This window comes from Gadus macrocephalus, chromosome 17 (genome assembly GCF_031168955.1).
Source record: "Gadus macrocephalus chromosome 17, ASM3116895v1".
In the NCBI taxonomy this organism is placed as follows: Eukaryota; Metazoa; Chordata; class Actinopteri; order Gadiformes; family Gadidae; genus Gadus; species Gadus macrocephalus.
In genome coordinates this window covers 316,380-343,945 of record NC_082398.1, presented here as the reverse complement: position 1 = coordinate 343,945, position 27,566 = coordinate 316,380, and the positions used below count along the sequence as shown (strand labels likewise).

At 53.4% G+C, this 27,566-nt stretch overlaps 2 protein-coding genes across 6 annotated transcripts; one reads left to right on the top strand and one right to left on the bottom strand.

Moving 5' to 3' along the window:
- Positions 1–618: 618 nt before the first annotated feature.
- Positions 619–5,368, bottom strand: si:dkey-6n21.13 (P2Y purinoceptor 3). The gene is made up of 2 exons (XM_060035668.1): positions 5,117–5,368; positions 619–2,866 (listed from the first exon to the last, which is right to left on the bottom strand). Exon 2 carries the CDS (start codon positions 2,793–2,795, stop codon positions 1,308–1,310), a length of 1,488 nt encoding a protein of 495 aa, XP_059891651.1. The 5' UTR covers positions 2,796–2,866; positions 5,117–5,368; the 3' UTR covers positions 619–1,307.
- A 3,406-nt stretch (positions 5,369–8,774) lies between these two features.
- Positions 8,775–27,335, top strand: mtmr1a (myotubularin related protein 1a). Of its 5 annotated transcripts, XM_060076670.1 has the most exons (19): positions 8,775–9,021; positions 10,300–10,384; positions 10,688–10,711; positions 11,677–11,709; positions 12,775–12,841; positions 14,290–14,384; positions 15,444–15,551; positions 16,857–16,955; positions 19,197–19,280; positions 20,448–20,597; positions 21,850–22,038; positions 22,421–22,606; positions 23,272–23,430; positions 23,514–23,561; positions 24,346–24,438; positions 24,762–24,875; positions 25,230–25,273; positions 25,912–26,044; positions 26,705–27,335. In XM_060076670.1, exons 1-19 carry the CDS (start codon positions 8,930–8,932, stop codon positions 26,861–26,863), a joined length of 1,962 nt encoding a protein of 653 aa, XP_059932653.1. In that variant the 5' UTR covers positions 8,775–8,929; the 3' UTR covers positions 26,864–27,335. The 5 variants fall into 5 exon arrangements, with proteins under 5 accessions (XP_059932653.1, XP_059932654.1, XP_059932655.1 ...); XM_060076671.1 differs by lacking the exon at positions 10,688–10,711; XM_060076672.1 differs by lacking the exon at positions 11,677–11,709.
- Positions 27,336–27,566: the final 231 nt, after the last annotated feature.

The following is a 27,566-nucleotide window of genomic DNA, read 5'->3' as shown; positions in this document are numbered from 1 at the left end:
CACTCTGGGAAGGATCCGGAAGTCAATAGCTCGTCACCAGAAAACATTAGGAGCAAAAATAAATGAAAAATGGAAGAAAATGCAAAGGTACACATAGCACTGTTTTAGTGTGTGTGTGTGTGTGTGTGTGTGTGTGTGTGTGTGTGTGTGTGTGTGTGTGTGTGTGTGTATATATATATATATATATATATATATGTCAACCAGATTACTACATAGTACTGCTATATCATATATACTTTATTATATATGTCACCCAGATTACTACATAGTACTGCTATATCATATGTTTTATTTTATTTGATCACTGCAGCACCATAACGACATGATTCGTACAACTCATTTCAGCTGACTATCCAGCCTGCTAAGCTCCGCACAGGCCTGTGTTCCTCTCCCTCATACTGGTCCTCACTCCAGTACAGGCTTACCTGTACTGGTTTCCACTCGGTGGACGCTGGTCCTCACTCCAGTACAGGCTGACCTGTACTGGTTTCCACCCAGTGGTCGCTGGTCCTCACTCCAGTACAGGCTGACCTGTACTGGTTTCCACCCAGTGGTCGCTGGTCCGCCATCATGGCGGCTCTGTGGTCAACGGTCCGTTCAGCGGCAGCACTCATCGCCGGCTTGACTTTTTTTATTCATGATGGCATTTAAAAGCACTGCAACACTCACAATCTACAAACTTTTCTTTAACTTGTGGCTTCTACAGGAGAATATACCATCGTTTCACAATATAACGGCGCATGGTAAGTATACTTTGGATGTCTACGACATTATGGCTTTTGAAAGAAAACGTATATGGAGAAAATGAATGAGAATTTCAGTTCCGGAACCATACTGCTGTCTTTCTCACAGAATACCAACCTATTGTTAGCCTCATAGCATTATTAATAAGGCATATTTTATGGTCCATCTTGTATTTAGTATTAAAGTTAGTGATTAGACAGTGAATTTAAAGTGTATTAAAGTTAGTGAAAAGACAGTGTAGTTAAAGTTTGTGAAAAGACTAGTTGTACCTAAAGTTAGTGATAAGAGAGTGAAGTTAAAATTAGCGATAAGACTAGCATTTATATAGAACTGATGCCATGGTTAGCTTACATGGCTAATGCTAACCCTGTGACTCATCCGTTGGTGGACGTCACTATACCATGGTTAGCTTGCATGGCTAATGCTAACCCTGTGAATCATCCGTTGGTGTACGTCACTATACCATGGTTAGCTTTCATGGCTAATGCTAACCCTGTGAATCATCCGTTGGTGTACGTCACTATACCATGGTTAGCTTTCATGGCTAATGCTAACCCTGTGAATCATCCGTTGGTGTACGTCACTTTGTCCCGAGCTCTGTGGACAGACACCGGCGACATTTCCACGTCTTTGCGCCTCATCTCCTCTCTGATGGGTCCGTCCCGCGCAGCACCGGCTCGGCCCATCGCGCTGCGCAGCCATAGCGACCCCGCCTGCGGCCCGGCACCTTCGCTGGTCGCCTGGCAACAGGGCACAGTGGCCTGGCAGCAGGGCGCGGCGGCCTTGTCCTTGGTGAGGAAGTAGAGCAGGGCGTTTAGCCAGGCGTTGAAGGAGGCCAGCGGACGCGTGATCTTGTAGCACATGGACACCGCGGTCATGGTGTGGCAGGGCACCCCTCGGGTCACCTTCAGCAGCAGGAAGAGTGTCCGCGTGACGTGGAAGGGGAAGAAACATAGAGCGAACAGCAGGGTGATGGTGACGATGGTCCTGATGGACTTACGTCTGCGGCGGGCGTATGGGGAGTGGGCTCCCAACGAGATGGAATAGCCCGGCTCTCTTTTGAAGACATCTTTCCTGGCGTCGCTGCCCCCGGTTCGGTCCTCTGCGTCGCCACCAGGGATGAATCCGGTTAGTTCCAGTCGTCCACCTCGACAGGCGTCCTCCCCCTCCCCCGCCCTCGGGGCCGGCGGGCGGGGGCCCAGGCTCCTGAAGATGGTGACGACCACGTGGGAGTAGCACCAGGCGATGATGGAGAACGGCAGGAAGAAGCCCAGCAGGTGGAGGACGATTGCGTAGGGGACGTAGTCATGGAACTCCTCGTCGATTGCATCGTCCCAACAGTTCTGGTATCCCTGGGTGGCGTCATGGCTGCCGTTCATCAGCGATGGTTCCAGGGTGACCACGCTGGGGTCTCCAGTCCCGACTCCGCCCAGCCGCGTGACGTAACCGCTCTGGGCGAATCGGAATATAGGGCAGGTGAGAGCAAACACCACGGCCCAGATGAGGACGCAGGTCCACTTCACCGCCCTCTTGGTCTCCAGCATCACGGTCCTCATGGGGTGGCATATGCCCAGGTAGCGGTGCACGGAGATGCAAGTGAGGAAGAAGATGGAGCCGTAGAGGTTGAAGTAGAACAGGAAGCGCACCAGGCGGCACATGAAGTCCCCGAACACCCAGCGGTCCCGCATCACGTAGCTGGCCACCAGGAAGGGCAGCGACAGGCCGTACATGAAGTCGGTGGAGGCCAGGTTTACCATGTAGATCAGAGACGCGTTCCAGCGCTTCTTCCTCCTGAAGGAGCGGCAGAGGACCACCGCGTTGAGCGAGATGCTGAAGACGAAGGTGAAGATGTAGCAGATGGGGAGGAATATGTACTTGTAGGATTCATCGATGCTGCAAGAGGCGTTGGGATGGGGAAGAGGAAAGGAGGGGGCGGAGGTGTTCAGGAGGGGTCCTGGCAGGCTGTCGCGGCTCCCAGTATCCATGGTGAGGAGCTCCGTGGCGGGCGTGGCCGTGGGGGGCTGGGAGGCTCTGCGGTCGTGGAAGCTCATCCTCTGACACTGAGGATGGGGTCTGGAAGCCTTGTCGATTTATGAGGATAAAACCATCTTCAGCTTCTCACCTGGGAGGGGATGCAACACAAAGACAAATCATCAATCATGGGAATTGATTAACTGGCCATGGTAGTACAATTTCTCTTTAAACACACTAGTACACCCTGCTGTGTCATACATCTAGGGCTCTGTCATGTATCGAGGGTCCGGGCCAGGCTCTCATGTATCGAGGGTCATGGCTCTGTCATGTATCGAGGGTCATGGCTCTGTCATGTATCGAGGGTCATGGCTCTGTCATGTATCGAGGGTCAGGGCTCTGTCATGTATCGAGGGTCATGGCTCTGTCATGTATCGAGGGTCAGGGCTCTGTCATGTATCGAGGGTCATGGCTCTGTCATGTATCGAGGGTCATGGCTCTGTCATGTATCGAGGGTCAGGGCTCTGTCATGTATCGAGGGTCATGGCTCTGTCATGTATCGAGGGTCATGGCTCTGTCATGTATCGAGGGTCATGGCTCTGTCATGTATCGAGGGTCATGGCTCTGTCATGTATCGAGGGTCATGGCTCTGTCATGTATCGAGGGTCATGGCTCTGTCATGTATCGAGGGTCATGGCTCTGTCATGTATCGAGGGTCATGGCTCTGTCATGTATCGAGGGTCATGGCTCTGTCATGTATCGAGGGTCATGGCTCTGTCATGTATCGAGGGTCATGGCTCTGTCATGTATCGAGGGTCATGGCTCTGTCATGTATCGAGGGTCATGGCTCTGTCATGTATCGAGGGTCAGGGCTCCGTCTGTGAGGCTGCATGTTGCTGAATCAGTCTCCCCAGCCCATTACCTCAGCAATGAGTAACTGCACTTACCCCCGTTTGCTCTGTGCATATCTCTCTTTTTCTCAACACACACAACCACACACGCAAGTGCACACACTCACATGCAAGCAGGACGCACGCACACACATGCACGTACACAAACACAGGCACAAGCGCACATTCAATCATCCAGTGTCCAGTCATCTGAGCGTGATCGCTGCTCTTTGCTCCCACCTCTCAGTTAGAATGTGCCGACCTGTTTCCTCTGCTGGCTAATGGGTTGTGAAAGAGGCCATTGGAACACTTGGAGGGGATATAACCTGACCATCTCCAAGGTAACAGGGTGACCACGGACTCATCAGACCAAAGAGTATCCATTATGTCTTCAAGCATTTCTTTTGGTATTACCAGTTGACTATCAGGACATTAATTGAGCTCTAAAGAAGGAATCGGACGAAACATCAAACATAAGCTCAAAGACAACTCATGTGTTGTACTGAACATCTGCAATGTTGTAATTAACATGTGTAGTGTTTTAATTAACATGTGTAGTGTTGTAATTAACGTGTAGTATATCCCCCCTCAGCCTCCCGTCTCAGCCTCCCCTCTCAGCCTCTCCTCTCAGCCTCCCCTCTCAGCCTCTCCTCTCAGCCTCTCAGCCTCTCCTCTCAGCCTCCCCTCTCAGCCTCTCCTCTGTCTCCCCTCTCAGCCTCTCAGCATCTCAGCCTCTCAGCCTCCCCTCTCAGCATCTCAGCCTCTCAGCCTCTCCTCTCAGTCTCCCCTCTCAGCCTCTCCTCTCAGTCTCCCCTCTCAGCCTCTCAGCCTCCCCTCTCAGCATCTCAGCCTCTCCTCTCAGCTTCCCCTCTCAGCCTCTCCTCTCAGCCTCCCCTCTCAGCCTCTCCTCCCAGCCTCTCAGCCTCCCCTCTCAGCCTCTCCTCTCAGTCTCCCCTCTCAGCCTCTCAGCATCTCAGCCTCTCAGCCTCCCCTCTCAGCATCTCAGCCTCTCAGCCTCCCCTCTCAGCCTCTCCTCTCAGTCTCCCCTCTCAGCCTCTCCTCTCAGCCTCTCAGTCTCCCCTCTCAGCCTCTCCTCTCAGTCTCCCCTCTCAGCCTCTCAGCCTCTCCTCTCAGCCTCCCCTCTCAGCCTCTCCTCTCAGCCTCTCCTCTCAGCCTCCCCTCTCAGCCTCTCCTCTCAGTCTCCCCTCTCAGCCTCCCCTCTCAGCCTCTCAGCCTCTCAGTCTCTCAGCCTCTCAGTCTCTCAGCCTCTCCTCTCAGCCTCTCAGTCTCTCAGCCTCTCCTCTCAGTCTCCCCTCTCAGCCTCCCCTCTCAGCCTCTCCTCTCAGTCTCCCCTCTCAGCCTCTCCTCTCAGTCTCCCCTCTCAGCCTCTCAGCCTCCCCTCTCAGCCTCCCCTCTCAGCCTCTCCTCTCAGTCTCCCCTCTCAGCCTCTCCTCTCAGTCTCCCCTCTCAGCCTCTCCTCTCAGTCTCCCCTCTCAGCCTCTCAGCCTCACCTCCATGGCTCCATGTCTTCTGTCCATTGGTGCAGAAGCCATCAGCCATCGTGAGAATAGATTAGGTCCCACTTAAAGAGTTGACCACTAATAATGATATTATAATAATCATTTCCTCACGATAATAAAAGCTGTGGAGTCGATGTAAAGGCTCCCAGCTCCTCCAGGAGGTGAGCGGTGAGTGATCCCTTCTGCTCTGTTTCAATCGGCCAGGCAGAGGCCCCCCGTCTCCATGGCAACTCCTCAATCCCCAACCGTCCCTCCAAGTCGTCCCACTCCCTCCCTCCCGCCCTGTCTCCTTCCCCCCTCTCCCTCCCTCCCTGTCACCTTCCCTCCCCTCCCTCCCTCCCTCCCTCCATCCCTGTCTCCTTCCCTCCTCCAGCCCTCCCCTCCCTTCCTCCCTCCCTGTCTCCTTCCCTCCTCCAGCCCTCCCCTCCCTCCCTCCCTCCCTGTCTCCTTCCCTCCCCTCCCTCCCTCCCTGTCTCCTTCCCTCCTCCAGCCCTCCCCTCCCTCCCTCCCTCCCTGTCTCCTTCCCTCCTCCTTCCCTCCCCTCCCTCCCTCCCTGTCTCCTTCCCTCCTCCCTCCCTCCCTCCCTGTCACCTTCCCTCCCCTCCCTCCCTCCCTCCCTCCCTGTCTCCTTCCCTCTTACAGCCCTCCTCTCCCTCCCTCCCTGTCTCCCTTCCTCCCTCCCTGTCTCATTCCCTCCTTCCTACCCTCTCCTCTCTCCCTCCCTCCCTGTCTCCTTCCCTCCCCTCCCTCCCTGTCTCCTTCCCTCCTCCAGCCCTCCTCTCCCTCCCTCCCTCCCTGTCTCCTTCCCTCCCCTCCCTCCCTGTCTCCTTCCCTCCTACAGCCCTCCCTCCCTCCCTGTCTCCTTCCCTCCTCCAGCCCTCCCTGTCTCCTTCCCTCCTACAGCCCTCCCTCCCTCCCTGTCTCCTTCCCTCCCTGTCTCCCTGTCTCCTACCCTCCTCTCCCTCTCTCCCTCCCTGTCTCCTTCCCTCCTCCAGCCCTCCCTCCCTCCCTGTCTCCTTCCCTCCTCCAGCCCTCCTCTCCCTCCCTCCCTCCCTGTCTCCTTCCCTCCTACAGCCCTCCCTCCCTCCCTGTCTCCTTCCCTCCTACAGCCCTCCTCTCCCTCCCTGTCTCCCTTCCTCCCTCCCTGTCTCATTCCCTCCTTCCTACCCTCTCCTCTCTCCCTCCCTCCCTGTCTCCTTCCCTCCCCTCCCTCCCTGTCTCCTTCCCTCCTTCCTACCCTCCTCTCCCTCTCTCCCTCCCTGTCTCCTTCCCTCCTTCCTACCCTCCTCTCCCTCCCTGTCTCCTTCCCTCCTACAGCCCTCCTCTCCCTCCCTCCCTCCCTCCCTCCCTCCCTCCCTCCCTCCCTCCCTCCCTCCCTCCCTCCCTCCCTCCCTCCCTGTCTCCTTCCCTCCTTCCTACCCTCTCCTCCCTCCCTTCCTCCCTGTCTCCTTCCCTCCTTCCTACCCTCTCCTCCCCTGAGGAGGTTCTCTCCTGAGGTGGTGTAGAGGAGGTGGTGTAGAGGAGGTTCTCCTGAGGTGGTGTAGAGGAGGTTCTCATGAGGTGGTGTAGAGGAGGTTCTCCTGAGGTGGTGTAGAGGAGGTTCTCCTGAGGTGGTGTAGAGGAGGTTCTCCTGAGGTGGTGTAGAGGAGGTGGTGCAGAGGAGGTTCTCCTGAGGTGGTGTAGAGGAGGTGGTGTAGAGGAGGTTCTCCTGAGGTGGTGTAGAGAAGGTGGTGTAGAGGAGGTTCTCCTGAGGTGGTCTAGAGGAGGTGGTGTAGAGGAGGTTCTCTCCTGACCGTCTTCTGGTGGGGTCATTATGCTAACTCCTGAGCCTCAGCACCACCCAGGTTCCCCCAGGCCCTCAGAGCCTCAGCGCTCCAGCTCACCGGCTGAGGCTCTGAGGCTCTGAGGGCCTGGGGGAACCTGGGTGGTGCTGAGGCTCTGAGGGCCTGGGGGAACCTGGGTGGTGCTGAGGCTCTGAGGGCCTGGGGGAACCTGGGTGGTGCTGAGGCTCTGAGGGCCTGGGGGAACCTGGGTGGTGCTGAGGCTCTGAGGGCCTGGGGGAACCTGGGTGGTGCCGAGGCTCTGAGGGCCTGGGGGAACCTGGGTGGTGCCGAGGCTCTGAGGGCCTGGGGGAACCTGGGTGGTGCCGAGGCTCGGAGGGCCTGGGGGAACCTGGGTGGTGCCGAGGCTCTGAGGGCCTGGGGGAACCTGGGTGGTGCCGAGGCTCTGAGGGCCTGGGGGAACCTGGGTGGTGCCGAGGCTCTGAGGGCCTGGGGGAACCTGGGTGGTGCCGAGGCTCTGAGGGCCTGGGGGAACCTGGGTGGTGCTGAGGCTCTGAGGGCCTGGGGGAACCTGGGTGGTGCCGAGGCTCTGAGGGCCTGGGGGAACCTGGGTGGTGCCGAGGCTCTGAGGGCCTGGGGGAACCTGGGTGGTGCCGAGGCTCTGAGGGCCTGGGGGAACCTGGGTGGTGCCGAGGCTCTGAGGGCCTGGGGGAACCTGGGTGGTGCCGAGGCTCTGAGGGCCTGGGGGAACCTGGGTGGTGCTGAGGCTCTGAGGGCCTGGGGGAACCTGGGTGGTGCTGACGCAGCACCAGTACATCCCTTCTTTAAGAGTGGGGGGAGGAGCGGAGGACTTGATGTGGACCGGCTCCATGGCGGAGTGAGGACCTCCCTGACAGACGGCAGGCGACCCCTGGACGGACCTCCCTCCCCCTCCCAGCTTCACCTCTCAGGGACACCCCTCCCTCTGAACGGACATCCCTCCCTCTGAACGGACATCCCTCCCTCTGAACGGACATCCCTCCCTCTGATCGGACATCACTCCCTCTGAACGGACATCCCTCCCTCTGAACGGACATCACTCCCTCTGAACGGACATCCCTCCCTCTGAACGGACATCCCTCCCTCTGAACGGACACCACTCCCTCTGAACGGACATCCCTCCCTCTGATCGGACATCACTCCCTCTGAACGGACATCACTCCCTCTGATCCTATCAGCCAGGGTGAGACCCCACTTCCTGCTCCCGCCTCTCGCTTCCAGTTGGAGGTCTCAGCATCGCTCCTCGTCTCTTAACTTCATCATGGCGTGTGTGTGTGTGTGGGTGTGGTGTGGTGTGGTGTGGTGTTTGGGTTTGGTGTGTCTGTGTGCGCGTGCATAGATGTATTTGCTTTCCTTCCGTGGTTATTTATAACCTTATATTAATTTAACTGTAGCTAAATGACCTTGTCCCCCTGGCTAGAAATATCTTCTTAATGATTAAATATATAGCACAGCTAGTATTTGAACACCTGCATATTTACTGCCCCCTGCTGGCGACAACAGTGATCTATATATAAAAAAATCTATTTTTATTTTATATATATTTTATCTAAATATTATATGTATGTAATCATAAAAAAATAAAAAGATATATATATATCAAATATATACATATATATAAAAATATATATAATATAGATATAAAACAAATTATATATATTTAGATAGCTTATATATATAATATTTTTCAGGCCTATATATAAAATAAAATAATACATAAAATTGGAATTACATATTTTTTTGTTCCACTGACCAGAAGGATGAAACTGGGGTGTAACAACATCTGGTGGATGCAAGCCAATCAGATCCCTGATCAGAGAGGAAGCGTTGAGGGAGGGCGGAAGTACCAGCGAGAGGGCGGAAGTACCATCTGCCTTTATGCACAGAAACCCTCGGCTGTTGGTATCTGCTCTATGATCGCTCACATCGGGTACCAACTCTGAAACCTCTCGGTTCTTTAACACATGAAGGGTTCTTCGATCTGATGGAAAAACATCCCGCAGGGCCCGACGGGCCGAAGAAGGCCGGAGACCACAGGAGACCGTCCGTTCGGGTCCCAGGGGAGGCTCTGGACAGGTGAGGGACCGCCTCAAACTATGGAGCCGCAGTATTTTGTGCATGATCGCACTGGTTTCATCCAGAGAACAGCTCATATTAATGCCTGTGGGGCTGGGTCAGCTTGGTTTCCAGAGAACATCTTAACACGGTGTAGAGAGTCTCAAACCCCAGACTGGTCTCCGGTCGGTGGGCCATCAGGAGAGAGTCTCAGACCCCAGACTGATCTCCGGTCGGAGGTTCATCGGGACCAAATCTCCTTCCGCATCACTTCACTGCTCGGCTATGAATGTGTTTCCGAACTTATTTCAAACCTCCGTTATTTAGGGCTAACTCTTAATACAACCCACTCGACTTAATAGAAAAATATAACACATTAATAGAACAACTTTATCCAAGAAATAGGACCTTTATTCAGTGTTTTTTCCTTTTAACCCCCCCTAGTTTGGTAGGGATGAACCATACCGTTCTGATTCAATCGGCTGTTTCAGCTCGACACTGTTTGACTGGAACAGCATTATACTATTATGCTACTATTATTATACCCTGGTAACACAACAGTATTATACTACACCCCTGGTAACACAACAGTATTATACTACACCCTGGTAACACAACAGTATTATACTACGCCCTAGTAACACAACAGTATTATACTACACCCTGGTAACACAACAGTATTATACTACACCCTGGTAACACAACAGTATTATACTACACCCTGGTAACACAACAGTATTATACTACACCCTGGTAACACAACAGTATTATACTACACCCTGGTAACACAACAGTATTATACTACACCCTGGTAACACAACAGTCATACATCCCCATGGTAACACAACAGTATTATACTGTACCCTGGTAACACAACACTGAGGAGTCCTGATGATGGTTAGAGTGACAGCTGTCAGTCACTGAGAAGTCCTGATGATAGTTAGATTGACAGCTGTCAGTCATGATGGTTAGATGTCGGGTTTGGTCCAGATATGTGTTCCCCATCACAGCTCATCTGGCGAATAAATGATCTTTGTTACTCTGATAATAAATCGATATGTAAGATGCAACGTTGTGTAATAATTAGATAACGACAATTCTAACAAAATCACAAATTTACGAATCTGGCAAAGGTATCACAGCAGCATTTTGGGGCAACCCGTTGAAAGTTAACATGTGTTGTCATTTGTCACTAATGCCCCTGGGGCAGTACGAACCACCCTGTTAACCAGTTGAAGGTTAACATGTGTTGTCACTAATGCCCCTTGGGCGGTACGAACCACCCTGTTCCTCTCTCAGCCCCGCAGGCTCCCATGTGGAGTGGTGCAAGCAGCTCATCGCCGCCACCATCTCCACGCAGATCTCTGACCCCGCCCTCAGCAAGGTAGGCTCCTCCCCACACCCTTGTGGCTCCTCCCACACCCTGGTGGCTCCTCCCCCGGGGCTGGTCCCAAAGGGGGCTGGTCCCAAAGGGGGCCGGCCCGAAAGGGGGCTGGTCCAAAGGGGGGCTGGTCCTATAGTCCCATAGGGCCGGTCCTATAGTCCCATAGGGCCGGTCCTATAGTCCCATAGGGCTGGAGGAGACGAACTCTGTTGATCTCCTCCGTCATGGAGCTGCAGAATGCTCCCGGTGTTCCCAGTGTGTACTTCATGCTTTCCCATTTTCTGTTTATGGTTGGGTGTTCAGGTTTCCAAGAGACCGAATCTGAGGGTAAGAATTCCAGTCCCTGAACATGCTTCTCGTCCGCCACCTCCTTCTGAATTTCTCGGCTGTAAGAAGGCCTTGTAGCTAACACCAGCTAGTGTAGCTCCTTTAGCTAACACTAGCTAGTGGAGCTGCTTGTAGCTAACACCAGCTAGTGTAGCTCCTTTAGCTAACACTAGCTAGTGGAGCTGCTTGTAGCTAACACTAGCTAGTGGAGCTGCTTGTAGCTAACACTAGCTAGTGGAGCTGCTTGTAGCTAACACTAGCTAGTGGAGGTGCTTGTAGCTAACACTAGCTAGTGTAGCTCCTTTAGCTAACACTAGCTAGTGGAGCTGCTTGTAGCTAACACCAGCTAGTGTAGCTCCTTTAGCTAACACTAGCTAGTGGAGCTGCTTGTAGCTAACACTAGCTAGTGGAGCTGCTTGTAGCTAACACTAGCTAGTGGAGGTGCTTGTAGCTAACACTCGCTAGTGGAGCTGCTTGTAGCTAACACTCGCTAGTGGAGCTGCTTGTAGCTAACACTAGCTAGTGGAGCTGCTTGTAGCTAACACTCGCTAGTGGAGCTGCTTGTAGCTAACACTAGCTAGTGGAGCTGCTTGTAGCTAACACTATTTGAGTAACACTAAAATAACGTTTCTATTCACCCAATTCGGGTTAATTTCCCTGAATCATTCAAATTAGGGTTTAGCGTAACTGAGACCTTTCTGAAGTCCCAGCGCAGCTCTCCCATGTTGAGGGGTCAGCCCCCGAGAACCTTCTGTCTGACCTTTGACCTCCGGGGTGCAAGCCCCATTCTTGCTTACGTCTGCTAGCCCCACGCTAATTTAAGAACTTCCTCCACTTCCTTCCTTCCGCAATCTTTTTCATCATGATTTGATTTTCAATGTCTTTTAATCTCTTTCCTAGTATTGATCTCTACCCCTTTCTGTCATTTCCTCTTCACATAACTCCCCCGCCTCCTACGTCTTCAGGACTCTGACGGCGCCGCTCAGGACGACCCAGAGGTTATAACATACTTTAAGAATACCTTTGTTCTTTCTCTTTCTAAAGTGATTGGCTTAACCCTGTACGCTATGTTTGCTATTCACCATTAACACACAAACAGTGCGCTCTCCTCTGAAAGCTGAACCCTGATGTCTCCGGTTCCTCCTAACGTTAACGTCATAATGTTAGCTTGACCCTCCAGACGAGTGCTTCATGACGGAGCACTCGGCCAAAGGGATTACAGATCATTTGACTCCAAGCATTGTTTGTAATCCATGATGCATCAATATCAAAATCACATGAGAAAGTGAATTACAAGAAACTGCCCAAACTAAATATTCGACCATAGTTGCACTTTGAAGCCAAGGAAATGACTATTGGGGCCATACTGAGGTCTGGTCCGGGGGGGTCCGGGGGGGGGGTCCGGGGGCCATTGGGACCATACTGAGGTCTGGTCCGGGGGGGGTCCGGGGGCCATTGGGGCCATACTGAGGTCTGGTCCGGGGGGGGTCCGGGGGCCATTGGGACCATACTGAGGTCTGGTCCGGGGGCCATTGGGGCCATACTGAGGTCTGGTCCGGGGGGGTCCGGGGGGGGTCCGGGGGCCATTGGGGCCATACTGAGGTCTGGTCCGGGGGGGTCCGGGGGGGGTCCGGGGGCCATTGGGACCATACTGAGGTCTGGTCCGGGGGGGGTCCGGGGGGGGTCCGGGGGCCATTGGGACCATACTGAGGTCTGGTCCGGGGGGGGTCCGGGGGGGGTCCGGGGGCCATTGGGGCCATACTGAGGTCTGGTCCGGGGGGGTCCGGGGGCCATTGGGACCATACTGAGGTCTGGTCCGGGGGGGGTCCGGGGGCCATTGGGACCATACTGAGGTCTGGTCCGGGGGGGGTCCGGGGGCCATTGGGACCATACTGAGGTCTGGTCCGGGGGGGTCCGGGGGGGGTCCGGGGGCCATTGGGACCATACTGAGGTCTGGTCCGGGGGCCATTGGGACCAGGTCTGGTCCGGGGGGGGTCCGGGGGGGGTCCGGGGGATCGGACCGTGGGCCGCTCCTCTTCTCTGACCGCTCTTTGTTTGCACAGAAGTTTCAGGTCCAGGTTCAGTTGAAGGACGTTGCCTTGGTAACCGGAGAGTCGGTCCAGCTCCGTGGTGAGGAGACCCTCCTCCCTTCTCCTCCTCCCTCCTCCCCCCTCCTCCCCCCTCCCCCATCCTCCCCCCTCCTCCCCCCTCCTCCTCATCCTCACCCCTCCTCATCCTCACTCCTCCTCATCCTCACTCCTCCTCACTCCTCCTCCTCCCTCCTCATCCTCACCCCTCCTCATCCTCACCCCTCCTCACCCCTCCTCCCTCCTCCTCCTCCCTCCTCACCCCTCCTCATCCTCACCCCTCCTCACCCCTCCTCACCCCTCCTCACCCCTCCTCATCCCTCCTCCCCCCTCCTCACCCCTCCTCACCCCTCCTCATCCTCACCCCTCCTCCCTCCTCCTCCTCCCTCCTCACCCCTCCTCCCTCCTCCTCCTCCCTCCTCACCCCTCCTCACCCCTCCTCACCCCTCCTCATCCTCACCCCTCCTCATCCTCACCCCTCCTCACCCCTCCTCCCTCCTCCTCCTCCCTCCTCACCCCTCCTCATCCTCACCCCTCCTCCCTCCTCCTCCTCCCTCCTCACCCCTCCTCATCCTCACCCCTCCTCATCCCTCCTCACCCTCACCCCTCCTCATCCTCACCCCTCCTCACCCTCACCCCTCCTCATCCCTCCTCATCCTCACCCCTCCTCCTCCCTCCTCATCCTCACCCCTCCTCATCCTCACCCCTCCTCATCCTCACCCCTCCTCATCCTCACCCCTCCTCATCCTCACCCCTCCTCACTCCTCCTCCTCCCTCCTCATCCTCACCCCTCCTCATCCTCACCCCTCCTCATCCTCACCCCTCCTCATCCTCACCCCTCCTCACCCCTCCTCATCCCTCCTCCTCATCCTCACCCCTCCTCATCCTCACCCCTCCTCATCCTCCTCCCTCCTCATCCTCACCCCTCCTCATCCTCACCCCTCCTCATCCTCACCCCTCCTCATCCTCACCCCTCCTCATCCTCACCCCTCCTCACTCCTCCTCCTCCCTCCTCACCCCTCCTCATCCTCACCCCTCCTCATCCTCACCCCTCCTCACCCCTCCTCATCCCTCCTCCTCCTCCTCATCCTCACCCCTCCTCATCCTCACCCCTCCTCACCCTCACCCCTCGTCATCCTCACCCCTCCTCATCCTCACCCCTCCTCACTCCTCACCCCTCCTCATCCTCACCCCTCCTCCTCCCTCCTCACTCCTCCTCATCCTCACCCCTCCTCATACTCACCCCTCCTCATACTCACCCCTCCTCACCCCTCCTCATCCTCACCCCTCCTCATACTCACCCCTCCTCATCCTCACCCCTCCTCACTCCTCCTCCTCCCTCCTCACCCCTCCTCATCCTCACCCCTCCTCACTCCTCCTTAACAACAAAGAGAGGAGAGCTTGATTTAAAACCCAATATAATATAATATATATAAAAAAATATATATATATAAAAAAAGTGTGTGTGTGTGTGTGTGTGTGTGTTCACAGCTCAAGATGTCATGTATATCTGTCCATTCAGCGGTTTGGTGACCGGGATGTTGACCTTGACAGACTACAAGCTGTACTTCAACAGCTTGGAAAGGGTACACGTCATTAGCATACACATCATTACCCTACAAGTCATTATCATACACAGCATTAAAATATACATAATTAGCATGGAAATCATTGGCATACACGTCATTATCATACTTCATTACCATACAACTCATTACATGTCATTATCATACGCCTCATTATAATAATGGTCATTATCATACAACTCATTATCATACACGTCATTACCACACATGCCATTATCATATGGGTCATTATCTTACAGGTCATTATCATACAGGTCATTATCACACAGGTCATTATCACACAGGTCATTATCTTACAGGTCATTATCATACAGGTCATTATCACACAGGTCATTATCACACAGGTCATTATCTTACAGGTCATTATCTTACAGGTCATTATCATACAGGTCATTATCACACAGGTCATTATCACACAGGTCATTATCACACAGTTCATTATCTTACAGGTCATTATCACACAGGTCATTATCTTACAGGTCATTATCATACAGGTCATTATCACACAGGTCATTATCTTGCAGATCATTATCATACAGGTCATTATCATACAGGTCATTATCATACAGGTCATTATCACACAGGTCATTATCTTACAGCTCATTATCATACAGCTCATTATCACACAGGTCATTATCTTACAGGTCATTATCATACAGGTCATTATCACACAGGTCATTATCATACAGGTCATTATCACACAGGTCATTATCTTACAGGTCATTATCACACAGGTCATTATCATACAGGTCATTATCACACAGGTCATTATCACACAGGTCATTATCATACAGGTCATTATCACACAGGTCATTATCATACAGGTCATTATCACACAGGTCATTATCACACAGGTCATTATCACACAGGTCATATCTTACAGGTCATTATCTTAAATACTGCTGACCGGTACATTATTCACTCAGAGAACAATGCTTCTGTGGGCAGAAACACTTTGATCCCTCTTTATAACGTGGATGTCTCCATGGTCATCCCTCCATCAAAGCTGGAACTGAAGTGCATGTTTGGGTCTGCTGATGTCTCTCTGCCTGCACTCAGGAGCCCCCGTTCTTCCTGGATGTGAACCTGGGGGCCATCAGCAGACTGGAGACCATCAACGTGCAGAGCCACGGAGAGGACTCCAGGGGCCTGGAGCTGGTCTGTAAGGTATGAACCAGTACAGGACAGGAACTGGTCTGTAAGGTATGACCCAGTACAGGACTGGGGCGGTAAGGTATGAACCAGTACAGGACTGGAACTGGTCTGTAAGGTACGACCCAGTACAGGACTGGGGCGGTAAGGTATGAACCAGTACAGGACTGAGGCGGTAAGGTATGAACCAGTACAGGACGGGAACTGGTCTGTAAGGTACGACCCAGTACAGGACTGGGGCGGTAAGGTATGAACCAGTACAGGACTGAGGCGGTAAGGTATGAACCAGTACAGGACTGAGGCGGTAAGGTATGAACCAGTACAGGACGGGGGCGGTAAGGTATGAACCAGTCCAGGACGGGAACTGGTCTGTAAGGTACGGGACTGAACTGGTATGTAATGGCGCATTCCCACCAGTGTGTGCAGGTCGGGTCGGTATGCAAAGGTGCGGCACGGGTCGCGTTAAAACCGCCAAAAGTGGGCGGGATCCGGATCGAGCCGCATTGAGCCGTACTTATCTCACAGTACTCCTCCGTTGGGTTACTGAGACCTCTGAAAGGGTGCCAACAAGTTGGAGCTACACACGCCATCCGTTGATTGGTCGACAGAATCAGCACTTCCGTGCGACGGGGATAATAACGAACAACCACAGTACCCACGAGGTATTTCTGGCCAACGGCGAAAGCTTATTTATTGAAGAAAATGTTGCGCAAAAGTTTGATGTCCTTCTTTGATGTCCTACATTGCTGCTCTTTGTTCATCGCGTTCTTCTTTTTCATTGGATTTATTAGCAGGCTACTCTGTGTTGGGCTGCTATGAGGTCACAATGCTTATGTAGATGCCGCGGCTATCGCCATCCGGCCTAAACCCCGCCCTACCATAAGGGTACTGTCCGCGGTTGAAACGTGAGCCGTAACTGAGCTGGACAAACCGCACCTTCACCACTGAGCTTAGGCGTGCTGGGCCGAAGCACATCCGGTGGTGGAAATGCGCCATTAGGTACAGGACTGAACTGGTCTGTAAGGTACAGGACAGAACTGGTCTGGAAGGTACTGTGACACAGGACTGAACTGGTCTGTAAGGTACAGGACTGAACTGGTCTGTAAGGAACTGGGACCCAGGTCTGAACTGGTCTGTAAGGTATGGAGACACAGCCTTCATGTCCTCACAAGAGGTGACACCTGTCCCACCAGAAGAGGCTCCTTAAAGCACGGTCTGATGGATTAAGGCATTACAATTAAGGTGTTATAATTAAGGCTAGAACTAAGGTGATAGGACTAAGGTGTTGTGATATGATGATCTGTCTTTATTCCGTCTCAGGACATGAGGAGTCTCAGGTTTGCCTACAAGAAGGAGGCGGACCAACCTGAGCTGGTGGACCTGCTGGCCCGGTACGCCTTTCCCCTCTGCAAGAGCCTGGTGAGTCCCAGCGAACTACCAGTCCACTGGTGAACTACCGGTCCACTGGTGAACTACCAGTCCACTAGTGAACTACCAGTCCACTGGTGAGTCCCAGTGAACTACCAGTCCACTGGTGAACTACCGGTCCACTGGTGAACTGCCGGTCCACTGGTGAACTACCGGTCCACTGGTGAACTACCGGTCCACTGGTGAACTACCGGTCCACTGGTGAACTGCCGGTCCACTGGTGAACTACCAGTCCACTGGTGAGTCCCAGTGAACTACCAGTCCACTGGTGAACTACCGGTCCACTGGTGAACTACCGGTCCACTGGTGAACTACCGGTCCACTGGTGAACTGCCGGTCCACTGGTGAACTGCCGGTCCACTGGTGAACTACCAGTCCACTAGTGAACTACCAGTCCACTGGTGAGTCCCAGTGAACTACCGGTCCACTGGTGAACTACCGGTCCACTGGTGAACTGCCGGTCCACTGGTGAACTGCCGGTCCACTGGTGAACTACCGGTCCACTGGTGAACTACCGGTCCACTGGTGAACTACCGGTCCACTGGTGAACTATCGGTCCACTGGTGAACTGCCGGTCCACTGGTGAACTGCCGGTCCACTGGTGAACTACCGGTCCACTGGTGAACTACCGGTCCACTGGTGAACTACCGGTCCACTGGTGAACTGCCGGTCCACTGGTGAACTACCAGTCCACTGGTGAGTCCCAGTGAACTACCAGTCCACTGGTGAACTACCGGTCCACTGGTGAACTACCGGTCCACTGGTGAACTACCGGTCCACTGGTGAACTACCGGTCCACTGGTGAACTACCGGTCCACTGGTGAACTGATCTGGAGGGTAATGCTCACAGTGTTGGTTCATAGATCTGGAGGATAATGCTCACAGTGTTGGTTCATAGATCTGGAGGATAATGCTCACAGTGTTGGTTCATAGATCTGGAGGATAATGCTCACAGTGTTGGTTCATAGATCTGGAGGATAATGCTCACAGTGTTGGTTCATAGATCTGGAGGATAATGCTCACAGTGTTGGTTCATAGATCTGGAGGATAATGCTCACAGTGTTGGTTCATAGATCTAGAGGATAATGCTCACAGTGTTGGTTCATAGATCTGGAGGGTAATGCTCACAGTGTTGGTTCATAGATCTGGAGGATAATGCTCACAGTGTTGGTTCATAGATCTGGAGGATAATGCTCACAGTGTTGGTTCATAGATCTGGAGGATAATGCTCACAGTGTTGGTTCATAGATCTGGAGGGTAATGCTCACAGTGTTGGTTCATAGATCTGGAGGATAATGCTCACAGTGTTGGTTCATAGATCTGGAGGATAATGCTCACAGTGTTGGTTCATAGATCTGGAGGGTAATGCTCACAGTGTTGGTTCATAGATCTGGAGGGTAATGCTCACAGTGTTGGTTCATAGATCTGGAGGGTAATGCTCACAGTGTTGGTTCATAGATCTGGAGGATAATGCTCACAGTGTTGGTTCATAGATCTGGAGGATAATGCTCACAGTGTTGGTTCATAGATCTGGAGGGTAATGCTCACAGTGTTGGTTCATAGATCTGGAGGATAATGCTCACAGTGTTGGTTCATAGATCTGGAGGGTAATGCTCACAGTGTTGGTTCATAGATCTGGAGGGTAATGCTCACAGTGTTGGTTCATAGATCTGGAGGATAATGCTCACAGTGTTGGTTCATAGATCTGGAGGATAATGCTCACAGTGTTGGTTCATAGATCTGGAGGATAATGCTCACAGTGTTGGTTCATAGATCTGGAGGGTAATGCTCACAGTGTTGGTTCATAGATCTGGAGGATAATGCTCACAGTGTTGGTTCATAGATCTGGAGGATAATGCTCACAGTGTTGGTTCATAGATCTGGAGGATAATGCTCACAGTGTTGGTTCATAGATCTGGAGGATAATGCTCACAGTGTTGGTTCATAGATCTGGAGGATAATGCTCACAGTGTTGGTTCATAGATCTGGAGGGTAATGCTCACAGTGTTGGTTCATAGATCTGGAGGGTAATGCTCACAGTGTTGGTTCATAGATCTGGAGGATAATGCTCACAGTGTTGGTTCATAGATCTGGAGGATAATGCTCACAGTGTTGGTTCATAGATCTGGAGGATAATGCTCACAGTGTTGGTTCATAGATCTGGAGGATAATGCTCACAGTGTTGGTTCATAGATCTGGAGGATAATGCTCACAGTGTTGGTTCCTGCGCAGGCTCTGTTTGCGTTCCAGTACCAGGAGGACTTTCCTGTCAACGGATGGACGGTCTACGACCCTGTGATGGAATACAAGAGACAGGTGAGTTCCATCCCAGCCTGTTAGAAGTTAACACTCAACATTCTTAATAAATCAGCGCTGAATCAACAGTTTTAATTCAGTGTTATAATATCATTTTCTAGTATCTCGTGGTGAAGGTGGTGATGGTGCTGTGTGTAGTGGTGATGGTGCTGATGGTGCTGTGTGTAGTGCTGATGGTGCTGTGTGTAGTGGTGATGGTGCTGTGTGTAGTGGTGATGGTGCTGATGGTGCTGTGTGTAGTGGTGAAGGTGCTGTGTGTAGTGGTGATGGTGCTGTGTGTAGTGGTGATGGTGCTGATGGTGCTGTGTGTAGTGGTGATGGTGCTGTGTGTAGTGGTGATGGTGCTGATGGTGCTGTGTGTAGTGGTGATGGTGCTGTGTGTAGTGGTGATGGTGCTGTGTGTAGTGGTGATGGTGCTGTGTGTAGTGGTGATGGTGCTGTGTGTAGTGGTGATGGTGCTGTGTGTAGTGCTGATGGTGCTGTGTGTAGTGGTGATGGTGCTGTGTGTAGTGGTGATGGTGCTGTGTGTAGTGGTGATGGTGCTGTGTGTAGTGGTGATGGTGCTGTGTGTAGTGGTGATGGTGCTGATGGTGCTGTGTGTAGTGCTGACGGTGCTGTGTCTAGTGGTGATGGTGTCGTGGTGATGGTGCTGTGTGTAGTGGTGATGGTGCTGTGTGTAGTGGTGATGGTGCTGTGTGTAGTGGTGATGGTGCTGTGTGTAGTGGTGATGGTGCTGTGTGTAGTGGTGATGGTGCTGTGTGTAGTGGTGATGGGGCTGATGGTGCTGTGTGTAGTGCTGACGGTGCTGTGTCTAGTGGTGATGGTGCTGTGTGTAGTGGTGATGGGGCTGTGTGTAGTGGTGTAGTGGTGATGGTGCTGTGTGTAGTGGTGATGGTGCTGTGTGTAGTGCTGATGGTGCTGTGTGTAGTGGTGATGGTGCTGTGTGTAGTGGTGATGGTGCTGTGTGTAGTGGTGATGGTGCTGTGTGTAGTGGTGATGGTGCTGTGTGTAGTGGTGATGGTGCTGTGTGTAGTGGTGATGGTGCTGTGTGTAGTGGTGATGGTGCTGTGTGTAGTGGTGATGGGGCTGATGGTGCTGTGTGTAGTGCTGACGGTGCTGTGTCTAGTGGTGATGGTGTTGTGGTGATGGTGCTGTGTGTGTCCTCAGGGCCTGCCTAACGAGAGCTGGGCGCTCAGCCGGGTGAACAGCAGCTACCAGCTGTGTGACACCTACCCCTCCCTCCTGGTCGTCCCCACCTGCATCCCCGAGGACGACCTGCGCCGGGTCGCCGCCTTCAGGGCCAAGCACCGCATCCCGGTGGGTGGAGCTCTCCTCAGAGCTCTAACTGAAGCTCTCCTGAGCTCTAACTGAAGCCCTCCTCTCCAGAGCTCTAACTGAAGCTCTCCTCTCCAGAGCTCTGACTGAAGCTCTCCAGAGCTCTAACTGAAGCCCTCCTCTCCAGAGCTCTAACTGAAGCTCTCCTCTCCAGAGCTCTGACTGAAGCTCTCCAGAGCTCTAACTGAAGCTCTCCTCTTCAGAGCTCTAACTGAAGCCCTCCTCTCCAGAGCTCTAACTGAAGCTCTCCTCTCCAGAGCTCTAACTGAAGCCCTCCTCTCCAGTGCTATAATTGAAGCTCTCCTCTCCAGAGCTCTAACTGAAGCTCTCCTCTCCAGAGCTCTAACTGAAGCTCTCCAGAGATCTGACTGAAGCTCTCCTCTCCAGAGCTCTAACTGAAGCTCTCCTCTCCAGAGCTCTAACTGAAGCTCTCCAGAGCTCTAACTGAAGCTCTCCTCTCCAGAGCTCTAACTGAAGCTCTCCAGAGATCTGACTGAAGCTCTCCTCTCCAGAGCTCTAACTGAAGCTCTCCTCTCCAGAGCTCTAACTGAAGCTCTCCAGAGATCTGACTGAAGCTCTCCTCTCCAGAGCTCTAACTGAAGCTCTCCTCTCCAGAGCTCTAACTGAAGCTCTCCTCTCCAGAGCTCTAACTGAAGCTCTCCTCTCCAGAGCTCTAACTGAAGCTCTCCTCTCCAGAGCTCTGACTGAAGCTCTCCAGAGCTCTAACTGAAGCCCTCCTCTCCAGAGCTCTAACTGAAGCTCTCCTCTCCAGAGCTCTAACTGAAGCCCTCCTCTCCAGTGCTATAATTGAAGCTCTCCTCTCCAGAGCTCTAACTGAAGCTCTCCTCTCCAGAGCTCTAACTGAAGCTCTCCAGAGATCTGACTGAAGCTCTCCTCTCCAGAGCTCTAACTGAAGCTCTCCTCTCCAGAGCTCTAACTGAAGCTCTCCAGAGATCTGACTGAAGCTCTCCTCTCCAGAGCTCTAACTGAAGCTCTCCTCTCCAGAGCTCTAACTGAAGCTCTCCAGAGCTCTAACTGAAGCCCTCCTCTCCAGAGCTCTAACTGAAGCTCTCCTCTTCAGAGCTCTAACTGAAGCTCTTCTCTCCAGAGCTCTAACCAAAGCTCTCCTCTTCAGAGCTCTAACTGAAGCTCTTCAGAGCTCTAACTGAAGCTCTCCTCAGAGCTCTAACTGAAGCTCTCCTCTCCAAAGCTCTAACTGAAGCCTCGCCCTCAGGTGCTGTCGTGGATCCACCCTGAGTCCCAGGCCACCATCGTGCGCTGTGGCCAGCCGCTGGTCGGCCCGCATGACCGGCGCTGCAAAGAAGACGAGCGCCTCCTGCAGACGGTCATGGACGCCAACGCCCAGTCCCACAAGCTCCTCATCTTCGACGCGCGGCAGAGCAGCGTGGCCGACACCAACAAGGTACCAAGGTCAAAGGTCATGAGGACAACACATTCATCCGGTTAGAGTTATTGGTTTCTAGACCTAGTTTTTGCTCCTCTATAATTGTGCAAGGCGTGTTTTGGGAGAGTGAGACTGGTCTTGAGGGGGTGTCAGGGTCATGGCAGCCAACCTCCTGGATTCAGACCACTGAATCTAGTTCATCCAGGTCTGATGGCTAGATGCCAATACATTCTAACTAACGACCAGGGACCCCACTAACCCCAGGGAGGATCAACCTGTCTGCTGGGGATCTCCCCTGTCTCAGACTCCTGCAGTCTGCAGCCTGCTAGCTCTGAGGCCCGTCGGTCCATCCCCTGATCTGTGTGTCTCTGGATCCCTCGGGACCAAATGTTCTGAGCAGGCCAAAGATGGCGGCTACGAGAGCGAGAGCTTCTACCCGAACGTTGAGCTGAGCTTCCTGGAGATCCCCAACATCCACGTGATGAGGGAGTCTCTGAGGAAACTGAAAGAGGTGGTGTACCCCACCATCGACGAGGCGTCCTGGCACTCCTCCGTCCACCAGACGCACTGGCTGGAGTACATCCGGGTAGGAACCCCTTAACCCTTATAGGAACCCCTTAACCAACCCTTCATCCGGTTAGGAACCCCTTAACCCTTATAGGAACCCCTTAACGAACCCTTCATTACCCTTCATCCGGTTAGGAACCCCTTAACCCTTACAGGGGACCCCTTAACAAACTCTTTATTACCCTACATCAGGGTAGGAACCCCTTAACCCTTATAGGAACCCCTTAACGAACCCTTCATTACCCTTCATCCGGTTAGGAACCCCTTAACCCTTATAGGAACCCCTTAACGAACCCTTCATTACCCTTCATCCGGTTAGGAACCCCTTAACCCTTATAGGAACCCCTTAACAAACTCTTTATTACCCTACATCAGGGTAGGAACCCCTTAACCCTTATAGGGGACCCCTTAACGAACTCTTTATTACCCTACATCAGGGTATAGGAACCCCTTAACCAACCCTTCATTACCCTTCATCCGGTTAGGAACCCCTAAACCCTTATAGTGAACCCCTTAACCCTTTATCACCCTACATCCGGGTAGGAACCCCTTAGCCCTGTTACATGAACCCTTATAGGAGCCCTCAGCCCTGTTACATGAACCCTTTATCACCCTACATCCCACTATGGAGTATGGTTGGTGCTTAAAGGCGTCCCCCTGTCCCCTCCCTCCGGCGCCCCCTAGCTGCTGCTCACGGGAGCTGTGCGGATCGCAGACAGGCTGGAGTCGGGGAAGACGTCTGTGGTGGTGCACTGCAGCGACGGCTGGGACCGCACGCCCCAGCTCACGGCGCTGGCCATGCTCATGTTGGACAGCTACTACCGCACTCTGCAGGGGTTCCAGGTGACACACACTGACGTTGTTCACACGAACCGCCGGACACCACTTCGTCTTCCTAACACGGCTTTGGGTCGCGGTGTTTACAGGTTCTGGTGGAGAAGGAGTGGATCAGCTTCGGACACCAGTTCACCGCGGTGAGGGATAAGGGATGGAGGAGATAAGGGAAGGACAGAGGAGACAAGGACAGAGGAGACAAGGACAGAAGAGACAAAGAAAGAGGAGACAAGGACAGAGGAGACAAGGACAGAGGAGACAAGGACAGAGGAGACAAGGACAGAGGAGACAAGGACAGAGGAGACAAGGACAGAGGAGACAAGGACAGAGGAGACAAGGGAAAGAGGAGATAAGGACAGAGGAGATAAGGGACAGAGGATATAAGGACAGAGGAGATAAGGACAGAGGAGATAAGGGACAGAGGAGATAAGGACAGAGGAGATAAGGACAGAAGAGACAAAGAAAGAGGAGACAAGGACAGAGGAGACAAGGACAGAGGAGACAAGGACAGAGGAGACAAGGACAGAGGAGACAAGGACAGTGGAGATAAGGACAGTGGAGATAAGGACAGAGGAGACAAGGACAGAGGAGACAAGGACAGAGGAGACAAGGACAGAGGAGACAAGGGAAAGAGGAGATAAGGACAGAGGAGATAAGGGACAGAGGAGATAAGGACAGAGGAGATAAGGACAGAGGAGATAAGGGACAGAGGAGATAAGGACAGAGGAGATAAGGACAGAGGAGATAAGGACAGAGGAGATGAGGACAGAGGAGATGAGGGACAGAGGAGATGAGGGACGAGGAGATGAGGGCAGAGGAGACGAGGGCAGAGGAGACGAGGGCAGAGGAGACGAGGGCAGAGGAGACGAGGGCAGAGGAGACGAGGGTCCTTGCTGTGTAGTGACCTTGCTCTGTGCTCCTCAGCGGGTTGGTCACGGAGACGAGGACCACGCCAGCTCGGAGCGCTCTCCACTCTTCGTCCAGTTCATCGACTGCGTCTGGCAGATGACCCGACAGGTAGGACACCAACGGAGGGGCCCCCAGTGGGACCTGGTTCTGATGGAGGGGCCCCCAGTGGGACCTGGTTCTGATGGAGGGGCCCCCAGTGGGACCTGGTTCTGATGGAGGGGCCCCCAGTGGGACCTGGTTCTGATGGAGGGGCCCCAGGTGGGACCTGATTTCGGATGGTCTTCTGTGTGTCCTAAGTCCTTTTGGAGGAGAGACAGTCTTGTGTGTGTGTCCTATGTCCTTTGGAGGAGAGACAGTCTTGTGTGTGTCCTATGTCCTTTGGAGGACAGTCTTGTGTGTCTGGAGGAGAGACAGTCTTCTTTGTGCCCCAGTTCCCTGCAGCCTTTGAGTTCAACGAGCTGTTCCTGGTGAGCGTGCTGGACCACCTGTACAGCTGTCTGTTTGGGACCTTCCTCTGCAGCAGTGAGCGTGAGAAGGGGGCCCAGGTACGTGCTCCTCTGTGACCGTCTGCTACCCTAACCCTCTGGGACTGGGGACGCATGCAGTGCTTTGTAAATGCAGTAGTTAAATGCAGTGACACAGAACATTAACTAGTGTTGAGCTTGACTCTGCTAACTCCCACTGAAGCATTAGTCCACTCACAGGACGAATCATTCAACAGTCAGGTGGACACATTCTGCTCATTTGAATGTTAATTTGAATGAGCAGTTTTCATATATTTAATGTTTTATTATTATTGTCAATGCCCCCATTTTATACAAAGCTAACAGTGCTAATAGTGCTCATTTATTTCATCAAAATAAACCAAACGCTGACATTCATCTCTTCAATCGTTTCAGGAGCTGCAGAGTAAAACCAAGTCTCTCTGGTCGTACATCAACAGGTGAGGGTGGAGGGCCGGGCTACATGATGCTAACACAGGCCAGGGCTACATGATGCTAACACAGGCCAGGGCTACATGATGCTAACACAGGCCAGGGCTACATGATGCTAACACAGGCCAGGGCTACATGATGCCAACACAGGCCAGGGCTACATGATGCCAACACAGGCCAGGGCTACATGATGCTAACACAGGCCAGGGCTACATGATGCTAACACAGGCCAGGGCTACATGATGCTAACACAGGCCAGGGCTACATGATGCTAACACAGGCCAGGGCTACATGATGCTAACACAGGCCAGGGCTACATGATGCTAACACAGGCCAGGGCTACATGATGCTAACACAGGCCAGGGTTACATGATGCTAACACAGGCCAGGGCTACATGATGCTAACACAGGCCAGGGCTACATGATGCTAACACAGGCCAGGGCTACATGATGCTAACACAGGCCAGGGCTACATGATGCTAACACAGGCCAGGGCTACATGATGCTAACACAGGCCAGGGCTACATGATGCCAACACAGGCCAGGGCTACATGATGCCAACACAGGCTAGGGCTACATGATGCTAACACAGGTCAGGGTTAGATGAGGGACACACAGAAACCTACTAACTATTGTTTCTGCCCAGCCAACCAGAAGAGTTCACCAACCCGTTCTTCGTGGACCAGGAGCACCATGTCCTCTACCCCCTGGCCTCCTCCAGACACCTGGAGCTGTGGACCGGCTACTACGCCCGCTGGAACCCCCGCATGAGGCCCCAGGTACCCATTAGCTCACCTCCCCAGGGGTCAGAGGTTAGGGCTCACCCTCAGCCTAACCCTCCCCAGGGGTCAGAGGTTAGGGTTCACCCTCACCCCTGGTGAGAGTTAGGGTTCACCCTCCACACAGAAGGGTCAGCTTCATTCACGCTTTACTAACAGATGACGTGCCTCTCTCTCTCTCTCTCTCTCTCTCTCTCTCTCTCTCTCTCTCTCCCTCCTAACCTTCTCCTCCTAACCTTCTCTCCCTCCTAACCTTCTCCTCCTAACCTTCTCTCCCTCTCTCTCTCTCCCTCCCTCCCTCCTAACCTTCTCCTCCTAACCTTCTCTCCCTCTCTCTCTCTCCCTCTCCCTCCCTCCCTCCCTTCCAACCTTCTCCTCCTAACCTTCTCTCCCTCCCTCTCTCCCTCTCCCCTCTCCCCCTCCCTCCCTCTCTCTCTCCCCCTCCCTCCCTCCCTCTCCCTCTCTCTCTCTCTCTCTCCCCCTCCCTCTACCTCTCCCTCCCTTCCTCCCTCCCCCTCCCTCTCCCTCCCCATCTCCCTCTCTCTCTCCCCCTCCCCCTCCCTCCCTCTCTCTCTCCCTCTCCCTCCCTCCCTCCCCCTCCCTCTCCCTCCCTCCCTCCCTCCCTCCCTCCCTCCCTCTCTCTCTCCCCCTCCCCCCCAGATGCCCGTGCAGCAGAGCCTGAAGGAGCTGCTGGGGCTGAAGCTGGAGCTGCAGAGGAAGGTGGAGGCGCTGCAGAAGGAGGCGTCTCTGTGTGACCGGGCGTCCCCCCCGCCCCACCAGGGCGCCGCTTCTCTGCGGACCGCCCCCACCTGCACTTAGTCCCGTCTGACGCCAACCTCTGCACTGGGGGGACATGGGCTGCATGTCGGGACGTTTCTAGTTTGATATTATTATTATGGGAAAGCGTTTCCCCCTGACTCCAGTTTGTACCGGTTTGCACCAGTTGTTGGTGCGTATTCCTGTAGGTCATGTGTTTGATCCACTCCCACTGTAATAAAGGTTTCTAACGTGTAACCTACATGGCAGCTAGGATCCATGTTCCATTCATCCATTCATCTGTTCCCTGAATAAGGGTTGGTCAGGCTCCTCCTGACCCCTGACCCCACCTCCTTCAGCGTCCGCAGCTCACAGTTCACTGATCCCCCCTGGGGACCGTCCTCTTGATTCACCTTATTGTTATCTCACGTCTTAATGTCTGGCTGATGTCCACCTCCAACAGTATTAGTGTTGTTTACTCTGTGGATTCTGAAATGTTGCCATTTATTAAATAAAGGATTCACTGATTCACCAACATGGAGCCTGACCACTGCAGCTCTGGGGTGCTCCCAGCATGCTCTGGGGTGTTCCCAGCATGCTCTGGGGGGTGTGTTCCCAGCATGCTCTTGGGCATACTGGTTGTTTACATTAATAGGCTGTGCTTTTGATGTCTAATTGTACTTCTTAAAGAGAACCAGTGCTTTGTATAATTTGGTGTTACAATACAGCTGTAGTTCTGCTGGTGTAGTGGTTGTACTGGCCAAGT